Raw genomic sequence first — 22,016 nt, 5'->3', positions numbered from 1 at the left:
GATATAAAGTTAGTTACTGTCCCCTGATATACAGTTAGTTAGTTAGTTACTGTCTCTCCTCTGACAGACAGTTAGTTACTGTCTCTCCCCTGATATACAGTTAGTTACTGTCTCTCCCCTGATATACAGTTAGTTACTGTCTCTCCCTGATATACAGTTAGTTACTGTCTCTCCTCTGATATACAGTTAGTTACTTAGTTACTCTCCTCTGATATACAGTTAGTTACTGTCTTTCCTCTGATATAAAGTTAGTTACTGTCCTCTGATATACAGTTAGTTACTGTCCCCTGATATACAGTTAGTTAGTTAGTTACTGTCTCTCCTCTGACAGACAGTTAGTTACTGTCTCTCCTCTGATATACAGTTAGTTACTGTCCTCTGACAGACAGTTAGTTACTGTCTCTCCTCTGACAGACAGTTAGTTACTGTCTCTCCTCTGACAGACAGTTAGTTACTGTCTCTCCTCTGACAGACAGTTAGTTACTGTCTCTCCTCTGATATATAGTTAGTTACTGTCTCTCCTCTGACAGACAGTTAGTTACTGTCTCTCCTCTGATATATAGTTAGTTACTGTCTCTCCTCTGACAGACAGTTAGTTACTGTCTCTCCTCTGACAGACAGTTAGTTACTGTCTCTCCTCTGACAGACAGTTAGTTACTGTCTCTCCTCTGATATATAGTTAGTTACTGTCTCTCCTCTGACAGACAGTTAGTTACTGTCTCTCCTCTGATATACAGTTAGTTACTGTCCTATGATATACAGTTAGTTACTGTCTCTCCTCTGACAGACAGACAGTTAGTTACTGTCTCTCCTCTGATATACAGTTAGTTACTGTCTCTCCTCTGATATATAGTTAGTTACTGTCTCTCCTCTGACAGACAGTTAGTTACTGTCTCCCCTGATATACAGTTAGTTACTGTCTCTCCTCTGACAGACAGTTAGTTACTGTCTCTCCTCTGACAGACAGTTAGTTACTGTCTCTCCTCTGATATATAGTTAGTTACTGTCTCTCCTCTGACAGACAGTTAGTTACTGTCTCTCCTCTGATATATAGTTAGTTACTGTCTCTCCTCTGACAGACAGTTAGTTACTGTCTCTCCTCTGACAGACAGTTAGTTACTGTCTCTCCTCTGACAGACAGTTAGTTACTGTCTCTCCTCTGATATATAGTTAGTTACTGTCTCTCCTCTGATATATAGTTAGTTACTGTCTCTCCTCTGATATACAGTTAGTTACTGTCCTATGATATACAGTTAGTTACTGTCTCTCCTCTGACAGACAGACAGTTAGTTACTGTCTCTCCTCTGACAGACAGTTAGTTACTGTCTCTCCTCTGATATACAGTTAGTTACTGTCCTCTGACAGACAGTTAGTTACTGTCTCTCCTCTGACAGACAGTTAGTTACTGTCTCTCCTCTGACAGACAGTTAGTTACTGTCTCTCCTCTGACAGACAGTTAGTTACTGTCTCTCCTCTGATATATAGTTAGTTACTGTCTCTCCTCTGACAGACAGTTAGTTACTGTCTCTCCTCTGATATATAGTTAGTTACTGTCTCTCCTCTGACAGACAGTTAGTTACTGTCTCTCCTCTGACAGACAGTTAGTTACTGTCTCTCCTCTGACAGACAGTTAGTTACTGTCTCTCCTCTGATATATAGTTAGTTACTGTCTCTCCTCTGACAGACAGTTAGTTACTGTCTCTCCTCTGATATACAGTTAGTTACTGTCCTATGATATACAGTTAGTTACTGTCTCTCCTCTGACAGACAGACAGTTAGTTACTGTCTCTCCTCTGATATACAGTTAGTTACTGTCTCTCCTCTGATATATAGTTAGTTACTGTCTCTCCTCTGACAGACAGTTAGTTACTGTCTCCCCTGATATACAGTTAGTTACTGTCTCTCCTCTGACAGACAGTTAGTTACTGTCTCTCCTCTGACAGACAGTTAGTTACTGTCTCTCCTCTGATATATAGTTAGTTACTGTCTCTCCTCTGACAGACAGTTAGTTACTGTCTCTCCTCTGATATATAGTTAGTTACTGTCTCTCCTCTGACAGACAGTTAGTTACTGTCTCTCCTCTGACAGACAGTTAGTTACTGTCTCTCCTCTGACAGACAGTTAGTTACTGTCTCTCCTCTGATATATAGTTAGTTACTGTCTCTCCTCTGACAGACAGTTAGTTACTGTCTCTCCTCTGATATACAGTTAGTTACTGTCCTATGATATACAGTTAGTTACTGTCTCTCCTCTGACAGACAGACAGTTAGTTACTGTCTCTCCTCTGACAGACAGTTAGTTACTGTCTCTCCTCTGATATACAGTTAGTTACTGTCCTCTGACAGACAGTTAGTTACTGTCTCTCCTCTGACAGACAGTTAGTTACTGTCTCTCCTCTGACAGACAGTTAGTTACTGTCTCTCCTCTGACAGACAGTTAGTTACTGTCTCTCCTCTGATATATAGTTAGTTACTGTCTCTCCTCTGACAGACAGTTAGTTACTGTCTCTCCTCTGATATATAGTTAGTTACTGTCTCTCCTCTGACAGACAGTTAGTTACTGTCTCTCCTCTGACAGACAGTTAGTTACTGTCTCTCCTCTGACAGACAGTTAGTTACTGTCTCTCCTCTGATATATAGTTAGTTACTGTCTCTCCCCTGATATACAGTTAGTTACTGTCTCTCCTCTGATATACAGTTAGTTACTGTCCTCTGATATACAGTTAGTTACTGTCTCTCCTCTGACAGACAGTTAGTTACTGTCTCTCCCCTGATATACAGTTAGTTACTGTCTCTCCTCTGATATACAGTTAGTTACTGTCTCTCCTCTGATATACAGTTAGTTACTGTCTCTCCTCTGATATACAGTTAGTTACTGTCTCTCCCCTGATATACAGTTAGTTAGTTAGTTACTGTCTCTCCTCTGATATAAAGTTAGTTAGTTACTGTCTCTCCTCTGACAGACAGTTAGTTACTGTCTCTCCCCTGATATACAGTTAGTTACTGTCTCTCCTCTGACAGACAGTTAGTTACTGTCTCTCCTCTGACAGACAGTTAGTTACTGTCTCTCCTCTGATATATAGTTAGTTACTGTCTCTCCTCTGACAGACAGTTAGTTACTGTCTCTCCTCTGATATATAGTTAGTTACTGTCTCTCCTCTGACAGACAGTTAGTTACTGTCTCTCCTCTGACAGACAGTTAGTTACTGTCTCTCCTCTGATATATAGTTAGTTACTGTCTCTCCTCTGACAGACAGTTAGTTACTGTCTCTCCTCTGATATACAGTTAGTTACTGTCTCTCCTCTGACAGACAGACAGTTAGTTACTGTCTCTCCTCTGATATACAGTTAGTTACTGTCTCTCCTCTGATATATAGTTAGTTACTGTCTCTCCTCTGACAGACAGTTAGTTACTGTCTCTCCCCTGATATACAGTTAGTTACTGTCTCTCCTCTGATATACAGTTAGTTACTGTCTCTCCTCTGATATACAGTTAGTTACTGTCCTCTGATATACAGTTAGTTACTGTCTCTCCTCTGACAGACAGTTAGTTACTGTCTCTCCCCTGATATACAGTTAGTTACTGTCTCTCCTCTGATATACAGTTAGTTACTGTCTCTCCTCTGATATACAGTTAGTTACTGTCTCTCCTCTGATATACAGTTAGTTACTGTCTCTCCCCTGATATACAGTTAGTTAGTTAGTTACTGTCTCTCCTCTGATATAAAGTTAGTTAGTTACTGTCTCTCCTCTGACAGACAGTTAGTTACTGTCTCTCCCCTGATATACAGTTAGTTACTGTCTCTCCTCTGATATACAGTTAGTTACTGTCTCTCCCCTGATATACAGTTAGTTACTGTCTCTCCCCTGATATACAGTTAGTTACTGTCTCTCCTCTGATATACAGTTAGTTACTGTCTCTCCTCTGATATACAGTTAGTTACTGTCTTTCCTCTGATATAAAGTTAGTTACTGTCCTCTGATATACAGTTAGTTACTGTCCCCTGATATACAGTTAGTTAGTTAGTTACTGTCTCTCCTCTGACAGACAGTTAGTTACTGTCTCTCCCCTGATATACAGTTAGTTACTGTCTCTCCTCTGATATACAGTTAGTTACTGTCTCTCCTCTGATATAAAGTTAGTTACTGTCCTCTGACAGACAGTTAGTTACTGTCTCTCCCCTGATATACAGTTAGTTACTGTCTCTCCTCTGATATACAGTTAGTTACTGTCTCTCCTCTGATATACAGTTAGTTACTGTCTCTCCTCTGATATACAGTTAGTTACTGTCTCTCCCCTGATATACAGTTAGTTAGTTAGTTACTGTCTCTCCTCTGATATAAAGTTAGTTAGTTACTGTCTCTCCTCTGACAGACAGTTAGTTACTGTCTCTCCCCTGATATACAGTTAGTTACTGTCTCTCCTCTGATATACAGTTAGTTACTGTCTCTCCCCTGATATACAGTTAGTTACTGTCTCTCCCCTGATATACAGTTAGTTACTGTCTCTCCTCTGATATACAGTTAGTTACTGTCTCTCCTCTGATATACAGTTAGTTACTGTCTTTCCTCTGATATAAAGTTAGTTACTGTCCTCTGATATACAGTTAGTTACTGTCCCCTGATATACAGTTAGTTAGTTAGTTACTGTCTCTCCTCTGACAGACAGTTAGTTACTGTCCCCTGATATACAGTTAGTTACTGTCTCTCCTCTGATATACAGTTAGTTACTGTCTCTCCTCTGATATAAAGTTAGTTACTGTCCTCTGACAGACAGTTAGTTACTGTCTCTCCTCTGACAGACAGTTAGTTACTGTCTCTCCTCTGATATATAGTTAGTTACTGTCTCTCCTCTGATATATAGTTAGTTACTGTCTCTCCTCTGACAGACAGTTAGTTACTGTCTCTCAGACAGTTAGTTACTGACAGACAGTTAGTTACTGTCTCTCCTCTGACAGACAGTTAGTTACTGTCTCTCCTCTGATATATAGTTAGTTACTGTCTCTCCTCTGACAGACAGTTAGTTACTGTCTCTCCTCTGACAGACAGTTAGTTACTGTCTCTCCTCTGACAGACAGTTAGTTACTGTCTCTCCTCTGATATATAGTTAGTTACTGTCTCTCCTCTGACAGACAGTTAGTTACTGTCTCTCCTCTGATATACAGTTCCTCTGATATACAGTTAGTTACTGTCCTCTGATTACTTAGTCTCTCTGACAGACAGTTAGTTACTGATATACAGTTAGTTACTGTCTCTCCTCTGATATACAGTTAGTTACTGTCTCTCCTCTGACACAGTTAGTTACTGTCTCTCCTCTGATATACAGTTAGTTACTGTCTCTCCTCTGATATATAGTTAGTTACTGTCTCTCCTCTGACAGACAGTTAGTTACTGTCTCTCCTCTGACAGATAGTTAGTTACTGTCTCTCCTCTGATACATAGTTAGTTACTGTCTCTCCTCTGATATACAGTTAGTTACTGTCTCTCCTCTGACAGACAGTTAGTTACTGTCCTCTTATATACAGTTAGTTACTGTCTCTCCTCTGACAGACAGTTAGTTACTGTCTCTCCTCTGATATACAGTTAGTTACTGTCTCTCCTCTGATATATAGTTAGTTACTGTCTCTCCTCTGATATACAGTTAGTTACTGTCTCTCCTCTGACATACAGTTAGTTACTGTCTCTCCTCTGACAGACAGTTAGTTACTGTCTCTCCTCTGATATATAGTTAGTTACTGTCTCTCCTCTGATATATAGTTAGTTAATGTCTCTCCTCTGACAGACAGTTAGTTACTGTCTCTCCTCTGATATACAGTTAGTTACTGTCTCTCCTCTGATACAGTGCCCTCTGACATGTTAGTTACTGTCTCTCCTCTGACAGACAGTTATTCGATATATAGTTAGTTACTGTCCCCTTGAACTTTGACAGACCTTTTGCCTCTCCTCTGACATTTCAGGCTTCAAACATAAAGATATAAAACTGTATTTTTTTGTGAAGAATCAACAACAAGTGGGACACAATCATGAAGTGGAACGACATTTATTGGATATTTCAAACTTTTTTAACAAATCAAAAACTGAAAAATTGGGCGTGCAAAATTATTCAGCCCCCTTAAGTTAATACTTTGTAGCGCCACCTTTTGCTGCGATTACAGCTGTAAGTCGCTTGGGGTATGTCTCTATCAGTTTTGCACATTGACAGACTGAAATGTTTTCCCATTCCTCCTTGCAAAACAGCTCGAGCTCAGTGAGGTTGGATGGAGAGCATTTGTGAACAGTAGTTTTCAGTTCTTTCCACAGATTCTCGATTGGATTCAGGTCTGGACTTTGACTTGGCCATTCTAACACCTGGATATGTTTATTTTTGAACCATTCCATTGTAGATTTTGCTTTATGTTTTGGATCATTGTCTTGTTGGAAGACAAATCTCCGTCCCAGTCTCAGGTCTTTTGCAGACTCCATCAGGTTTTCTTCCAGAATGGTCCTGTATTTGGCTCCATCCATCTTCCCATCAATTTGAACCATCTTCCCTGTCCCTGCTGAAGAAAAGCAGGCCAAAACCATGATGCTGCCACCACCATGTTTGACAGTGGGGATGGTGTGTTCAGGGTGATGACATAACGTTTTGCATTGTTGCCAAGAAGTTCAATTTTGGTTTCATCTGACCAGAGCACCTTCTTCCACATGTTTGGTGTGTCTCCCAGGTGGCTTGTGGCAAACTTTAAACAACACTTTTTATGGATATCTTTAAGAAATGGCTTTCTTCTTGCCACTCTTCCATAAAGGCCAGATTTGTGCAATATACGACTGATTGTTGTCCTATGGACAGAGTCTCCCACCTCAGCTGTAGATCTCTGCAGTTCATCCAGAGTGATCATGGGCCTCTTGGCTGCATCTCTGATCAGTCTTCTCCTTATATGAGCTGAAAGTTTAGAGGGACGGCCAGGTCTTGGTAGTGGTCTGATACCCATTTCAATATTATCGCTTGCACAGTGCTCCTTGGGATGTTTAAAGCTTGGGAAATCTTTTTGTATCCAAATCCGGCTTTAAACTTCTTCACAACAGTATCTCGGACCTGCCTGGTGTGTTCCTTGTTCTTCATGATGCTCTCTGCGCTTTTAACGGACCTCTGAGACTATCACAGTGCAGGTGCATTTATACAGAGACTTGATTACACACAGGTGGATTGTATTTATCATCATTAGTCATTTAGGTCAAAATTGGATCATTCAGAGATCCTCACTGAACTTCTGGAGAGAGTTTGCTGCACTGAAAGTAAAGGGGCTGAATAATTTTGCACGCCCAATTTTTCAGTTTTTGATTTGTTAAAAAAGTTTGAAATATCCAATAAATGTCGTTCCACTTCATGATTGTGTCCCACTTGTTGTTGATTCTTCACAAAAAAATACAGTTTTATATCTTTATGTTTGAAGCCTGAAATGTGGCAAAAGGTCGCAAAGTTCAAGGGGGCCGAATACTTTCGCAAGGCACTGTATACAGTTAGTTACTGTCCTCTGATATACAGTTAGTTACTGTCTCTCCTCTGACAGACAGTTAGTTACTGTCTCTCCTCTGACAGACAGTTAGTTACTGTCTCTCCTCTGATATACAGTTAGTTACTGTCTCTCCTCCCATATACAGTTAGTTAGTTACTGTCTCTCCTCTGACAGACAGTTAGTTACTGTCTCTCCTCTGATATAGTTACTCAGTTACTTTCCTCCAGCTCAGTATTTACTCAGTGTTTTCTGCATGCTCTTACCCTGCCCCCTGTCTTTCTGTTCTATCCTAAACAAAAAACACAGAGCCTCTAATGGACAATGTATTTCCTCAGAAACCAAGATTTCAATAGACTCAAATATGGTTATGGTTTGAGGACAGATTTATTTTAGGTGGTTGACAAATGATAAGCACTGATTTTTGAGTGTACAGCAGGTGTGGTGTCCTGTGGGAGTCTCACTGTGTGTGTTCCAGGGTGTCCATGAGTCTAAAGGAGTGACTGAGGACTAACTGTGATGTGTGTCTCACTGTGTGTGTGTGTGTCTTCCAGGGTGTCCATGAGTCTAAAGGAGTGACTGAGGACTAACTGTGATGTGTGTGTTCCAGGGTGTCCATGAGTCTAAAGGAGTGACTGAGGACTAACTGTGATGTGTGTGTGTTCCAGGGTGTCCATGAGTCTAAAGGAGTGACTGAGGACTAACTGTGATGTGTGTGTGTTCCAGGGTGTCCATGAGTCTAAAGGAGTGACTGAGGACTAACTGTGAGGTGTGTGTTCCCGGGTGTACATGAGTCTAAAGGAGTGACTGAGGACTAACTGTGATGTGTGTGTTCCAGGGTGTCCATGAGTCTAAAGGAGTGACTGAGGACTAACTGTAATGTGTGTGTTCCAGGGTGTCCATGAGTCTAAAGGAGTGACTGAGGACTAACTGTGATGTGTGTGTGTGTTCCAGGGTGTCCATGAGTCTAAAGGAGTGACTGAGGACTAACTGTGATGTGTGTGTTGCAGGGTGTCCATGAGTCTAAAGGAGTGACTGAGGACTAACTGTGATGTGTGTGTTCCAGGGTGACTGAGGACATGAGTCCAGGGTGTCCATGGAAAGTGACTGAGGACTAACTGTGATGTGTGTGTTCCAGGGTGTCCATGAGTCTAAAGGAGTGACTGAGGAGTACCTGCGTCTGGAAGCTTTGGTTCAGAAGGTGGTGTCTCCATACCTGGGAACCCACGGCCTCTACTCCAACGACGGATCCTCAATGCAATACTCCTCCTGCGTACTGGGTAGTTAGACTGATACTCATACAGCTAAATGATTTAGATTTCATCATGCATGATTTTTACTCTCCATTCACAGCTGTTCTAGACGGCCTCAACGTCTGTCTTGTTTTCACTTCTTCACATCCCATCTTTCGCTCTCTCTCTCTCCCTCCCTCCATCCCACCACTTCTTTCTCTCCTTCACTCATCCCTCTTCACCCCTCCTCATATCCTCATCCCTCTTCACCCCTACTCCTATCCTCACCCCTCCTCCTATCCTCATCCCTCCTCCTATCCTCACCCCTCCTCATATCCTCATCCCTCTTCACCCCTCCTCCTATACTCACCCCTCCTCCTATCCTCATCCCTCCTCTTATCCTCATCCCTCCTCCTATCCTCACCCCTCCTCCTATCCTCACCCCTCCTCCTATCCTCACCCCTCTTATCCTCATCCCTCTTCACCCCTCCTCCTATCCTCATCCCTCTTCACCCCTCCTCCTATCCTCATCCCTCTTCACCCCTCCTTCTATCCTCATCCCTCTTCACCCCTCCTTCTATCCTCATCCCTCCTCACCCCTCCTCCTATCCTCACCCCTCCTCCTATCCTCATCCCTCTTCACCCCTCCTTCTCCTCATCCTCATCCCTCTTCACCCCTCCTCCTATCCTCATCCCTCTTCACCCCTCCTCCTCTATCCTCATCCCTCTTCACCCCTCCTTCTATCCTCATCCCCTCACCCCTCCTATCCTCATCCCTCTTCACCCCTCCTCCTATCCTCATCCCTCTTCACCCCTCCTATCCTCACCCCTCCTCCTATCCTCATCCCTCTTCACCCCTCCTCCTATCCTCATCCCTCCTCCCCCTCCCATCCCTCCTCCTATCCTCATCCCTCTTCACCCCTCCTCCTATCCTCATCCCTCCTCCTATCCTCCTCCCTCTCCTCATCCCTCTTCATCCCCTCCTATCCTCACCCCTCCTCCTATCCTCATCCCTCTTCACCTCTCCTCATCCTCATCCCTCTTCACCCCTCCTCCTATCCTCATCCCTCTTCATCTCTCCTCCTATCCTCATCCCTCTTCATCCCTCCCTATCCTCATCCCTCTTCATCCCTCTTCATCCCCCTCCTCCTATCCTCATCCCTCTTCACCCTCCTCCTATCCTCATCCCTCTTCACCCCCCTCCTCCTATCCTCATCCCTCTTCACCCCTCCTTCTATCCTCATCCCTCTTCACCCCTCTCCTATCCTCACCCCTCCTCCTATCCTCTCCCTCTTCACCCCTCCTCCTATCCTCATCCCTCTTATCCCTCTTCACCCTCCTCCTATCCTCATCCCTCTTCACCCCTCCTTCTATCCTCATCCCTCTTCACCCCTCCTCCTATCCTCATCCCTCTTCACCCCTATCCTCATCCCTCTTCACCCCTCCTCCTATCCTCATCCCTCTTCACCCCTCCTCCTATCCTCATCCCTCTTCACCCCTCCCTCCCTCTTCATCCTCATCCTCCTCCTATCCTCATCCCTCTTCACCCCTCCTATCCTCATCCCTCTTCACCCCTCCTTCTATCCTCATCCTCTTCACCCCTCCTCCTATCTCACCCCTCCTCCTATCCTCATCCCTCTTCACCCCTCCTCCTATCCTCATCCCTCTTCACCCCTCCTCCCTCATCCCTCACCCCTCCTCCTATCCTCATCCCTCACCCCTCCTCCTATCCTCACCCCTCCCTATCTTCACCCCTCCTCCTATCCTCATCCCTCTTCCCCCCTCCTCCTATCCTCATCCCTCTTCACCCCTCCTATCCTCATCCCTCTTCACCCCTCCTCCTATCCTCATCCCTCTTCACCCCTCCTTCTATCCTCATCCCTCTTCACCCCTCCTTCTATCCTCATCCCTCTTCACCCCTCCTTCTATCCTCATCCCTCTTCACCCCTCCTCCTATCCTCATCCCTCTTCACCCCTCCTCCTATCCTCATCCCTCTTCACCCCTCCTCCTATCCTCATCCCTCATCTCCCCTCCTCCTATCCTCTCTCCAGAGAAGCGTCTGCAGCGGTGCTGGCCCAAGTCAGGCGACGCCCCCGTGAAGAACCTGGTGATGCGCTCCAAGTCCTACAACGTGCCCATGTTGACGCCTGTGGTGGAGTATGATACGGAGACAGGCTCCGTGAGCAGCATGGGCATCCGCCGCCATTCCGTCTGCGAGATGACTTCCTGTCTGGAAGAAGGCGCCATCAACGACATCAGCACCACTTCCTCCCTGGCCTCCGCGGCCCAGCCGGGCCTCTCCTCCCTGGAGCAGAAGCTCAGCCTGACAGGGGTTGTTAGTGGTGGAGGAAGTCTGGATCTCTGTGGGTCTGTGGGGTCTGAGTCTTTAGGGTCCCACCTCCAGCCCTCCATCTTTCAGGGCTCTCACTCCCCAGGACCCTTCCTCCACGGCGGGGGAGTCGACGGTGTCCCCCTCTGTTCTGTGTCAGGTCCACTCTGGTTCAGAGACGGGGTCGATCCCCAGCTGTTCCTCCAGCCCGGAGACAGTGGTAGATCAGATACTGGACTCTATGGACTCTGACCTTGATGGCATCTTCATAGACTTCTCCCTCCACAGCTGCTCAGACTCTTCATCCTCTGATTACAGCAGGGAGAGTGGTAGACAGAGTGTGGTGTAATTTGGGGTTTTCTGGTAACTAATCACAGTTGGATGATCTATGTGATTGCCTGCTTATTCACTACTGATTTCTGGAAAATCTGTGACTAGTGAGAATGTGTCTGGAGATTTGCAGCCCTAGAGGTCTGATGAATCTCAAGGGATTATCACACGTACTGACACCATCTGTACTCCACTCACACTGTCGTCTCTAAAAACACACCGCTCTTTCTGGGGTCTATTTTTCATGGAATATTTCTACAGTAAATTCCTTTAGCTTGATTTTCACTTCTAGTGCTTCATTTTGAGGATAAACTGTACTTATTTGTATTTATTTGTGTTTGTATTGTTGATGTTCAGTGACTGACAACTTTGAAACAGAGGTGTCTCTTCAGGTCTTGTGAAAGGAAACAGTCTGAGGGTGTCTCTTCAAGTCTTGTGGAAGGCCCAGTGGAAAGGAGGAGAGATCAATCAGACCTAGCTGAGCTCTCTGGGATGACCCACACCTGGTTCACCAGAGGTCATGAGTTCATTGCTTTCGCAACATGTCTCTTGTTCAAGAGGAAGTGCTGGGGAGAGGAGATAAGATAGTGTTCACATGTCTTCATTTTAAGCAGTAGGTATTGTGTAGGCCTGGGTGATATTTCTGCCTCAGTGATCTGTGGCTGGGCCTTTGTTTCTGCTTCAACATCGCCCCCATGTGGACGGGATGTGCAAGTGCCTGCTGCGCCAGAGTCAAATCTTAATGTCAAATACACAAAGAGATGTGTTTTGGAACGTGAAGGGATCTGGCGGCTCAGTGGTAAGGATCTCACCCCATAAGCATGGGGTCGTAGGGTATGATTCCTGACAAAGCCTGGAGGACTGTGACAACTGCTGGGGGTTTCCCCTCCTGTGAACAGCAGCAGGTATGTGGGAAAAGTAGGCCTGTAGGTTTAAAAAAAGATCCATTTGAAAATGAATGGTCTACTTTCTCAGAGGTTTATGACCACAACACATCCTGATCCAGAGCTGTGGCTTGAACCTACAACCCTGAACATATGGGGTGAGATCTTTACACCAGAGCCCCAGACTCCTTCACACCTCTTAACTGTTTTCTTTGTCATTGTCACATTGAGAATTGCTGAAATTACCAATAACTCAAACCCAAGATTTGAACCCATAACCTCTATGGTTGAAGGTAGGAAATGAACCTCAAAGCCACAGACTCTCACACTTCTAGCTCTTCTTACGACGATCCAAATAGTTAAACACCTTCTCTCAACTAATGATTTAGTAAGATTGTTTGTATTCTAAATGACCTTGTATGACACAGCCATGTACAATTTATGGAGTTGGTTTTATGATTTTCTAAACACAATGACATGTTGAAATGTATTGCCATTAATTATTGTAGCATTTGATGGACAAGTCATTCTGATTTGATCTCATGATTATGTCAAACGGAACCTCAACTCAAACTTGACATTTAATGAAGAATTTTTGTTGGTCTGTTCCAAGATTCTGGGCTTGATTCAATCCGTAGTGCTGAAGATCTGCTGTACAGCGTGATTCAATCCGTAGTGCTGAAGATCTGCTGCTGATTCAATCCGTAGTGCTGAAGATCTGCTGTACAGCGTGATTCAATCCGTAGTGCTGAAGATCTGCTGTACAGCGTGATTCAATCCGTAGTGCTGAAGATCTGCTGTACAGCGTGATTCAATCCGTAGTGCTGAAGATCTGTGCTGAAGATCTGCTGTACAGCGTGATTCAAATTGTCACCTGACCCTTCGGAAAGTATTCAGACCCCTTGACTTTTTCCAAATGTTCTTAAGTTACAACTTTATTCTAAAATGTATTAAATTGTGTTTTTTTTCCCTCATCAATTTACACACAATACCCCCATAGTGACAAAGCAAAAACCGTTAAAAAAAAAGTTAGCTAATTTATGACAAATAAAAAATGAAATTTACATAAGTATTCAGACCCTTTACTCTGTACTTTGTTGAAGCATCTTTGGCAGCGATTACAGCATCGAGTCTTCTTGGGTATGACGCTACAAGCTTGGTCCACCTGTATTTGGGGACTTTGTCCCATTCTTCTCTGCTTGAGAGGACCTGCAATGCCAGGTTGGGGAGCATTGCTGCAAAAACTATTGTCAGGTCTCTCCAGAGATGGTTTATTTGATTTAACCAGGAAAAGCCCAGAGTCTCTTTTTCAAGGGAAAGCTGGCCAAGAAGTCAGCAACAATCAATACATTACAGAATTACAACATGATCCAGCCTCCTCCGTAACAGATACACTCCTCCGTAACAGATACACTCCTCCGTAACAGATACACTCCTCCGTAACAGATACACTCCTCCGTAACAGATACACTCCTCCGTAACAGATACACTCCTCCGTAACAGTCTCCCAATATTTTAAATTCATTCAGTGGCACTAACATATCTAGATGAAGCACGGATTGTAGATTATTCCATGATGTTCAATTGGGTTCAAGTCCAGGCTCTGGCTGGGCCACACAAGGAAATTCAGAGACTTGTCCCGAAGCCACTACTGCGTTGTCTTGGCTGTGTGCTTAGGGTCGTTGTCCTGTTGGAAGGTGAACTTTCGCCCCAGTCTGAGGTCCTGAGCGCTATGGAGCAGATTTTCATCAAAGATCTCTCTGTACTTTGCTCTGTTCATCTTTCCCTCAATCCTGACTAGTCTCCCTGTCCTTGCAGCTGAAAAACATCCCCACAGCATGATGCTGCCACCACCATGTTTCACTGTAGGGATGGTGCCAGGTTTCCCCCAAACGTGACACTTGGCATTCAGGCCAAAGAGTTCAATCTTGGTTTCATCAAACCAGATAATCTTGTTTCTCATGGTCTGAGTCCTTTTGGCAAACTCCAAGCGGGCTGTCATGTGTCTTTATACTGAGTAGTTAGTGGCTTCCATCTGGCCACTCTACCATAAAAGGTCTGATTGGTGGAGTGCTGCAGAGATGGTTGTCCTTCTGGAAAGTTCTCCCATCTCTACAGAGGAACTCTGGAGCTCTGTCAGAGTGACCATCAGGTTCTTGGTCACCTCCCTGACCAAGGCTCTTCTCCCTCGATTGTTCAGTTTGGACGGGCGGCCAGCTCTAGGAAGAGTCTTGGTGGTTCCAAAATTCTTCCATTTAAGAATGATGGAGGCCACTGTGCTCTTGGGGACCTTCAATGCTGCATACATTTTTTGGTACCCCTCCCCAGATCGACACATTCCTGTCTCTGAGCTCTACAGACAATTCCGACCACCTCATAGCTTGGTTTTTTGCTCTGACATGCACTGTCAACTGTGGGACCTTATATAGACAGCTATGTGCCTTTCCAAATCATGTCCAATCAATTGAATTCACCACATGTGGACTCCAATCAAGTTGTAGAAACATCTCAAGGATGATCAATGGAAACAGGATGCACCTGAGCTCAATTTCAAGTCTCATCGCAAAGGGTCTGAATACTTATGTAAATAAATGTGTTGTTTAACTTTTATAAATTAGCACAAAAAAACCCCGTTTTGCTTCATCATTATGGGGTATTGTGTGTAGATTGCTGAGGAATTGTTATAAAAAAAATACATTTTAGAATAAGGCTGTAATGTGACAAAATGTGGAACAAGTCAAGGGGTCTGAATACTGTCACATTGCCTAAATAGCAAGTGTCACACTTGATTTTTCTGAAGGTAAAATTTCTATACAGACTTTTATTAAGATGAGTAACTTTCTACAGCTCTTTTCTTTTTGTTCCCAGTGGTCCTTTTCAGGCTGATGTGTGTCCAGATAGACATTGGTTCTGTTCAGGTTGATGTGTATCCAGATAGACATTGGTTCTGTTCAGGCTGATGTGTATCCAGATGGACATTGGTTCTGTTCAGGTTGATGTGTGTCCAGATAGACATTGGTTCTGTTCAGGCTGATGTGTATCCAGATAGACATTGGTTCTGTTCAGGCTGATGTGTGTCTAGATAGACATTGGTTCTGTTCAGGCTGATGTGTGTCCAGATAGACATTGGTTCTGTTCAGGCTGATGTGTATCCAGATAGACATTGGTTCTGTTCAGGCTGATGTGTGTCCAGATAGACATTGGTTCTGTTCAGGCTGATTGCTGATGTGTATCCAGATAGACATTGGTTCTGTTCAGGCTGATTGCTGATGTGTATCCAGATAGACATTGGTTCTGTTCAGGCTGATGTGTGTCCAGATAGACATTGGTTCTGTTCAGGTTGATGTGTGTCCAGACAGACATTGGTTCTGTTCAGGCTGATGTGTGTCCAGATGGACATTGGTCCTGTTCAGGTTGATGTGTATCCAGATAGACATTGGTTCTGTTCAGGTTGATGTGTGTCCAGACAGACATTGGTTCTGTTCAGGCTGATGTGTGTCCAGATAGACATTGGTTCTGTTCAGGCTGATGTGTGTCCAGACAGACATTATTTACCTGTCAGTTTATTTCAATGATGATTCCCATCAAGAGATACGATCTCTTGTTTTGATCGAGTGTCTCTACAAGGGGTTGGTATGTCTGAAGAAATGTAACGTATATGAAATAGGTTTTAAGTGAAGAAAGTGATTTACAAGGAATGAATTATGACCTGCATCCTAAATGACACCATATTCCCTACGTAGTGCACTTCTTTTGAACAGGACCCATAGGGCTCTGGTCAAAAGTAGTGCACTATATAGGGAATAGGTATTGGTACACAGCCATGATGAAATGTAGGAATCTAAACTGTTGTTTTGCTCATATGATGTACGAAGGAAGAAACTAGAAGTTGAGTGAGTGACACAACAATGTCCATTTTTATTTTCCTTATAAACACCTAGAACTGAGGAAACAGACCAGCTCACAAAACGTTGTTTTTCTTCTCTTCAACATAAATATCCAGACTTCCTTTGAAAACGGAATCACAACGCAAAAACAAGTGTGTGTCGGAAATGTCACCCTATTCCCTACGTAGTGCACTACTTTTGACCAGGGCTCTGGTGCACTAGGGATCAGGATGGCATTTCAGACAGGTTCGTCGGAAATGTCACCCTATTCCCTACGTAGTGCACTACTTTTGACCAGGGCTCTGGTGCACTAGGGATCAGGATGGCATTTCAGACAGGTTCAGAGTCATTTTCTAAATACATTTTTCAGACTCAAGTGACTGCAAATGGTGTCTTTTCTCTCAACCACAAAACACGAGGGACAATCTTCACAACAACAACGAAGGAAAAGATGAGGCAACGCCATGTTTTCTTAAAGCATTTCCAATAATATGAAACCGAAACAGTTATTTTGTGTTTTAATAATACAGTTTTATCCAGCAAATAAAAAGCACTTTGGTCATCTTCACCCAGACTGAGCCGCGCCAAAAAGTACCAAGCAGTAACAACTACAATGGTTTGTGTGACATTGAAACATGTAACATCGTTTCTATACACTACTTTAAAGTGCACATTTTCAGGCATTCCAAACGGTAGCGATGAACATCGACTGTGCGAACAGCGACTAAGACCTGGGACCTCTTTGTTCCAACTATAACACAAACACGCTGTGTGTTGAGCTATGAGTTATTGCTTGAAATACAGTCGAACCGCTGAAATAACTCAAATGCTCTGTGAGAAAACCATGCAACGTAAAACAGTAAACCAGGGAAGGAGGGTTGAGAGAAATCAACATGTTGACGAGGTGGTGATGACGGCTCACAGGCCTGAATAGCAGTATTTCAACCAGACTGCACACCTCACTGTGTCTGGTTTACAAAATAGGGTTGGGAGTACAGAAGCCAATACTGAATGGTATCACCATAAAAGGTCGCGACCCCACTCCCTCAGGGTCTCAGTATGTAAGAAACACATTTCCATTACAGACTTGTACAAGTGTGTACCAGGACAAACACACCTCCCCCCAAATGATCATTATATGAGTAACATAGTTAACCATGTTCAGTCACACACCGTTTAGCTAGCGGGCCTGGAGGTCTCAATTTGACATACAGAATACTAACCCAGATATGTTGGCTAGGTTTACATATTCCCATCCACCCAGTACAGTACTGTACCTCCCATCCACCCAGTACAGTACATCCCTTCTAACCAATACAGTACCTCCCATCTAGCCTGTACCTCCCATCCACCCAGTACAGTACCTCCCATCTAGCCAGTACAGTACAGTACCTCCCATCCACCCAGTACAGTACCTCCCATCTAGCCAGTACAGTACCTACCATCTAGCCAGTACAGTACCTCCCATCTAGCCAGTACAGTACCTACCATCTAGCCAGTACAGTACCTACCATCTAGCCAGTACAGTACCTTTCTTCTAGCCAGTACAGTACCTTTATTCTAGCCAGTACAGTACCTCCCATCTAGCCAGTACAGTACCTCCCATCCAGCCAGTACAGTACCTCCCATCTAGCCAGTACAGTACCTCCCATCAAGACAGTACAGTACCTACCATCTAGCCAGTATAGTACCTCCCATCCAGCCAGTACAGTACCTCCCGTCTAGCCAATAGAGTACAGTACATCTAGCCAGTATAGTACCTCCCATCCAGCCAGTACAGTACATCCCATCTAGCCAATACAGTACAGTCCACCTATCCAGCCAGTACAATGCCTCCCGTCTAGCCAATACAGTACAGTACATCCCATCTAGCCAGTATAGTACCTCCCATCCAGCCAGTACAGTACCTCTTCCATCTAGTCAGTACAGTACCTCCCATCTTACAGTACCTCCCGCCAGCCAGTACAGTACCTCCCATCTAGCCAGTACAGTACCTCCCATCTAGCCAGTACAGTACCTCCCATCCAGCCAGTACAGTACCTCCCATCCAGCCAGTACAGTACCTCCCATCTAGCCAGTACAATACAGTACCTCCCATCTAGCCAGTACAATACAGTACCTCCCATCTAGCCAGTACAGTACAGTACCTCCCATCTAGCCAGTACAGTACCTCCCATCTAGCCAGTACAGTACAGTACCTCCCATCTAGCCAGTACAGTACAGTATCTCCCATCTAGCCAGTACAGTACAGTATCTCCCATCCAGCCAGTACAGTACAGTACCTCCCATCCAGCCAGTACAGTACAGTACCTCCCATCTAGCCAGTACAGTACAGTACCTCCCATCCAGCCAGTACAGTACAGTACCTCCCATCCAGCCAGTACAGTACAGTACCTCCCATCCAGCCAGTACAGTACAGTACCTCCCATCCAGCCAGTACAGTACCTCCCATCTAGCCAGTACAGTACCTCACCTATTTTCTCACCAATCATTTGAGTGTTGTTTTATCCTGCCTCTGTCTCTCCACTACAGCCGTCACTTAGCTTATCATTAGAAACGCCAAACACACAGAAACATTGTTCATCTATTCTGAACTTTGGTGTACTGTTGTTGTCGTCAAAAGCAACAACAAAAAAGCCTACATGGAATTGACCAGAAAGTACAACCTGTTTGTGTATGTAGGCTTTAAAACACATTATTATTATTATTATTACAGTCCGTCTATGATCGGAAACAACTACTCGTTGCAGGTCTCACAGTGAAATGACTGCGTTTGTGTGTCACAGTCAACAAACTAAACAGCTGCATTATAATGCACATTGTCCTTACTAGTCTGAAGGGATGGAACTCTTTTACCTTTTTAACTGAATTGTCATCTTGCTGTGTTTTGATTCCATCCCTCTGAGAACACAAAACCTGTATAGCTTAAAATAACATTTTGTAACTTCTTCAACAACAAAAAAAATTAAAAATACTGAAAGGGTAAAATAAATATATCTTGAATTGCACAAGTGAAATGTAAGCACTCCGTTATGAACTCTGAGAATGGGGCTGTTTGTCCGTCAGACCATAGATACAGGGAAGCCCAGTCAGTCCGTGAGCGAAAGGACAACAGCGCCCCTGTGTGGTGAGAGAATGTATCACATCTTCCAGAGCCAGCTGTGACCTGATCAGCTTACTGTCATGATTTGATCTTCCAGAGCTGAGGACAGAAAGGTGTGGTAAGTTCTTCCTTCATACTGATATCTACACACTCAACAAATCAACTCCATTTCATTTCAAATAAACTGGTGCATAAGTACTAGTACCACACACACACACGTGTTACCTTCAGGTTGAAGCCCAGTAAGTCACTGATGACCCCGGACACAGCAGACAGGATGACCACCTGGGTGATGTTGTAGAGCAGAGGGTTCATCTGCTCAGACCATGTGCCTGAACGACAAATCCAACTCCTGGGGATTTGAGGAGGAGAAATGGAGGGGAGGGTGGGTTGGAGGAGTAGGTCACTGAGGGTGAGATGGAGGGAGGGGAGAAGGATGGAGGGTGAGGTGGAGATGGAGGGGGGGTGAAATGGAGGGGCCTGAGGGTGGAGATGGAGGGAGGGGAGTGGAGGAGGTAGATGGAGGGGGGGGAGAAATGGAGGGGGTGGGTGGAGATGGAGGGAGGGGAGAAATGGAGGGGGTGAGGGTGGAGATGGAGGGAGGGGGTGAAATGGAGGGTGAGGGTGGAGATGGAGGGAGGGGGAGAATGGAGGGTGGAGATGGAGGAGGGGAGAAATGGAGGGGGGGGTGGAGATGGAGGGGGATGGAGATGGATGAGGGGAAGAGGAGGAGGGGAGAAATGGAGATGGAGGGAGGGGGAGAAATTAATAATGGAGATAAGATGGAGAGAGATGGAGGGAGGGGGGAATGGAGATGGAGGGAGGGGGAGAGATTAATAATGGAGATAAAATGAGAAAGAGAGAGAGAACCAATAGAGATGGAGGAAGGGGGAGAGATTAATAATGGAGATAAGATGAGAAAGAGAGAGAACAAATAGAGATGGAGGGAGGGGAGAGATTAATAATGGAGATAAGATGAGAAAGAGAGAGAGAACAAATAGAGATGGAGGGAGGGGGAGAGATTAATAATGGAGATAAGATGAGAAAGAGAGAGAGAACAAATAGAGATGGAGCTTGCCGTACCTTCAACAGCTTGGTGGCCAGCTTCAGTACGTTGTTGACTAATGTCAAATCCTCCTTCTTGTTTGGTTTCTTCTCCATCTTCAGGTACAGATTAATCTGGTGAAAACAGTTAGTCAATAGAAGTTGAGCCTTAAAGGAAATATCCTCCCCAAACCACTCATTCCTTTCATTTACAGTGTTAAATAACACTAACATGTGAGACTATTTTTGTGAATCAATGTTTCATTTTGGCGTTATAATATTTCTACTTTGCACATTCTTCCACTGCAAATCTACCATTCCAGTGTTTTACTTGCTATATTGTATTTACTTTGCCACCATGGCCTTTTTTTGCCTTTACCTCCCTTATCTCACCTAATTTTCTCACATCGTATATAGACTTGTTTATACTGTATTATTGACTGTATGTTTGTTTTACTCCATGTGTAACTCTGTGTTATTGTATGTGTCGAACTGCTTTGCTTTATCTTGGCCAGATCGCAATTGTAAATGAGAACTTGTTCTCAACTTGCCTACCTGGTTAAATAAAGGTGTTCTCAACTAGCCTACCTGGTTAAATAAAGGTGTTCTCAACTAGCCTACCTGGTTAAATAAAGGTGTTCTCAACTAGCCTACCTGGTTAAATAAAGGTGTTCTCAACTAGCCTACCTGGTTAAATAAAGGTGTTCTCAACTAGCCTACCTGGTTAAATAAAGGTGAAATAAATAAACATGGAAAATAGTTGTGGAAATCTGTTGCAGCTCAAGTTGACTACAAGATCCACAATGCAATGCTCTCTATGGGCTGGCTGGCTATATAGCAAGCAAACACACACTAATACCAAAGACAATATTAGCATGTAAAGTAGTCCGTTAGCGTTAAACTCGCCTACAATCTCACCATGTTTAATCTACAGATGGAGTCTAACATTCGCAACGGCAGATATACTTTTGAGGAGATGGGAAACGTTGCCTGTGCTATGTCGATGCGATGCATTCTGGGTGATTCTGGGACAAGGAGCGCTCTCCTTCAAGGAGTGAATGAGTCTACTGGGCTCTATCTCAAAACCCCGAAATCAGCACGAATTTCATCAACAATAAGTACAACATTACAAATATTTTCCCAGATGTGAGATAATTAACTTGCCATCTGTAATATCGTATACATTTGGAATCATGAAGAATAGGTACGTTTCTCGACCATTACATGGACTTTGAGAAGGGATTGCGTGATTAGCTTAGCAACCGCGTTACGCAGCATGACAACGTGAACGCGATTGGTCGACGGTCTACTGGGTGGGGCGTTATAATATCTTCTATCTCTGCCATGCAATGCACCCTGGACTATAAAGAGGCAGACAAATATGCTAGACCCTGCATTAAATTACACATTTCTCAAGGTAGAAATATAGCAAAAATATGATCAATGGCTCATTCGAGAGAAGACATCCTCCCATGTTAAAACATAGGCCAGTATTGAAATCTGACATGTTTTCGCGATCTAAAAGTCATATTCCTATTAACTTCCAGTGTAGTGAAAGCGACTTTGTCGCGGTGCTACTTTTACCGGCCTGCTTTGAACGCCAATAACTCAGATACACGTGAAAACATGAAATGACTCTGGGAGACGATAGAACATCACTCAGAGGTACACAAAAACAATAACATTCAAAATAGATGAACCTTTTGTCACTTGC

General features: G+C 44.1%; 1 protein-coding gene and 1 long non-coding RNA gene across 5 annotated transcripts in view; one reads left to right on the top strand and one right to left on the bottom strand.

Moving 5' to 3' along the window:
* Positions 1 to 12,954, top strand: part of LOC135572847 (proline-rich protein 5-like) — an 84,900-nt gene extending 71,946 nt beyond the window's left edge. The window contains 3 exon segments of the mRNA XM_065021326.1: positions 8,631 to 8,772; positions 10,777 to 11,182; positions 11,184 to 12,954. Coding sequence (XP_064877398.1) covers positions 8,631 to 8,772; positions 10,777 to 11,182; positions 11,184 to 11,403 — 768 coding nt within the window. The 3' untranslated portion in view covers positions 11,404 to 12,954.
* Positions 1 to 19,574, bottom strand: part of LOC135572848 (uncharacterized) — a 124,731-nt gene extending 105,157 nt beyond the window's left edge. For 2 of the 4 annotated variants that reach the window (XR_010464502.1, XR_010464505.1), the window contains exons 1-3: positions 19,484 to 19,574; positions 18,433 to 19,357; positions 18,196 to 18,325 (exon numbers count right to left, since the gene is read on the bottom strand). This is a non-coding gene — a long non-coding RNA (uncharacterized LOC135572848). The remainder of the gene's footprint in view (positions 1 to 18,195; positions 18,326 to 18,432; positions 19,358 to 19,483) is intronic. The other 2 variants (XR_010464504.1, XR_010464503.1) reach the window with 2 other exon arrangements.
* Between the last annotated feature and the right edge of the window lie 2,442 nt (positions 19,575 to 22,016).

This window comes from Oncorhynchus nerka, linkage group LG8 (assembly GCF_034236695.1).
Source record: "Oncorhynchus nerka isolate Pitt River linkage group LG8, Oner_Uvic_2.0, whole genome shotgun sequence".
NCBI classification, from domain to species: domain Eukaryota; kingdom Metazoa; phylum Chordata; class Actinopteri; order Salmoniformes; family Salmonidae; genus Oncorhynchus; species Oncorhynchus nerka.
Note: the sequence above shows the minus strand (reverse complement) of the source record. Positions and strands in the feature narration are given on the sequence as shown.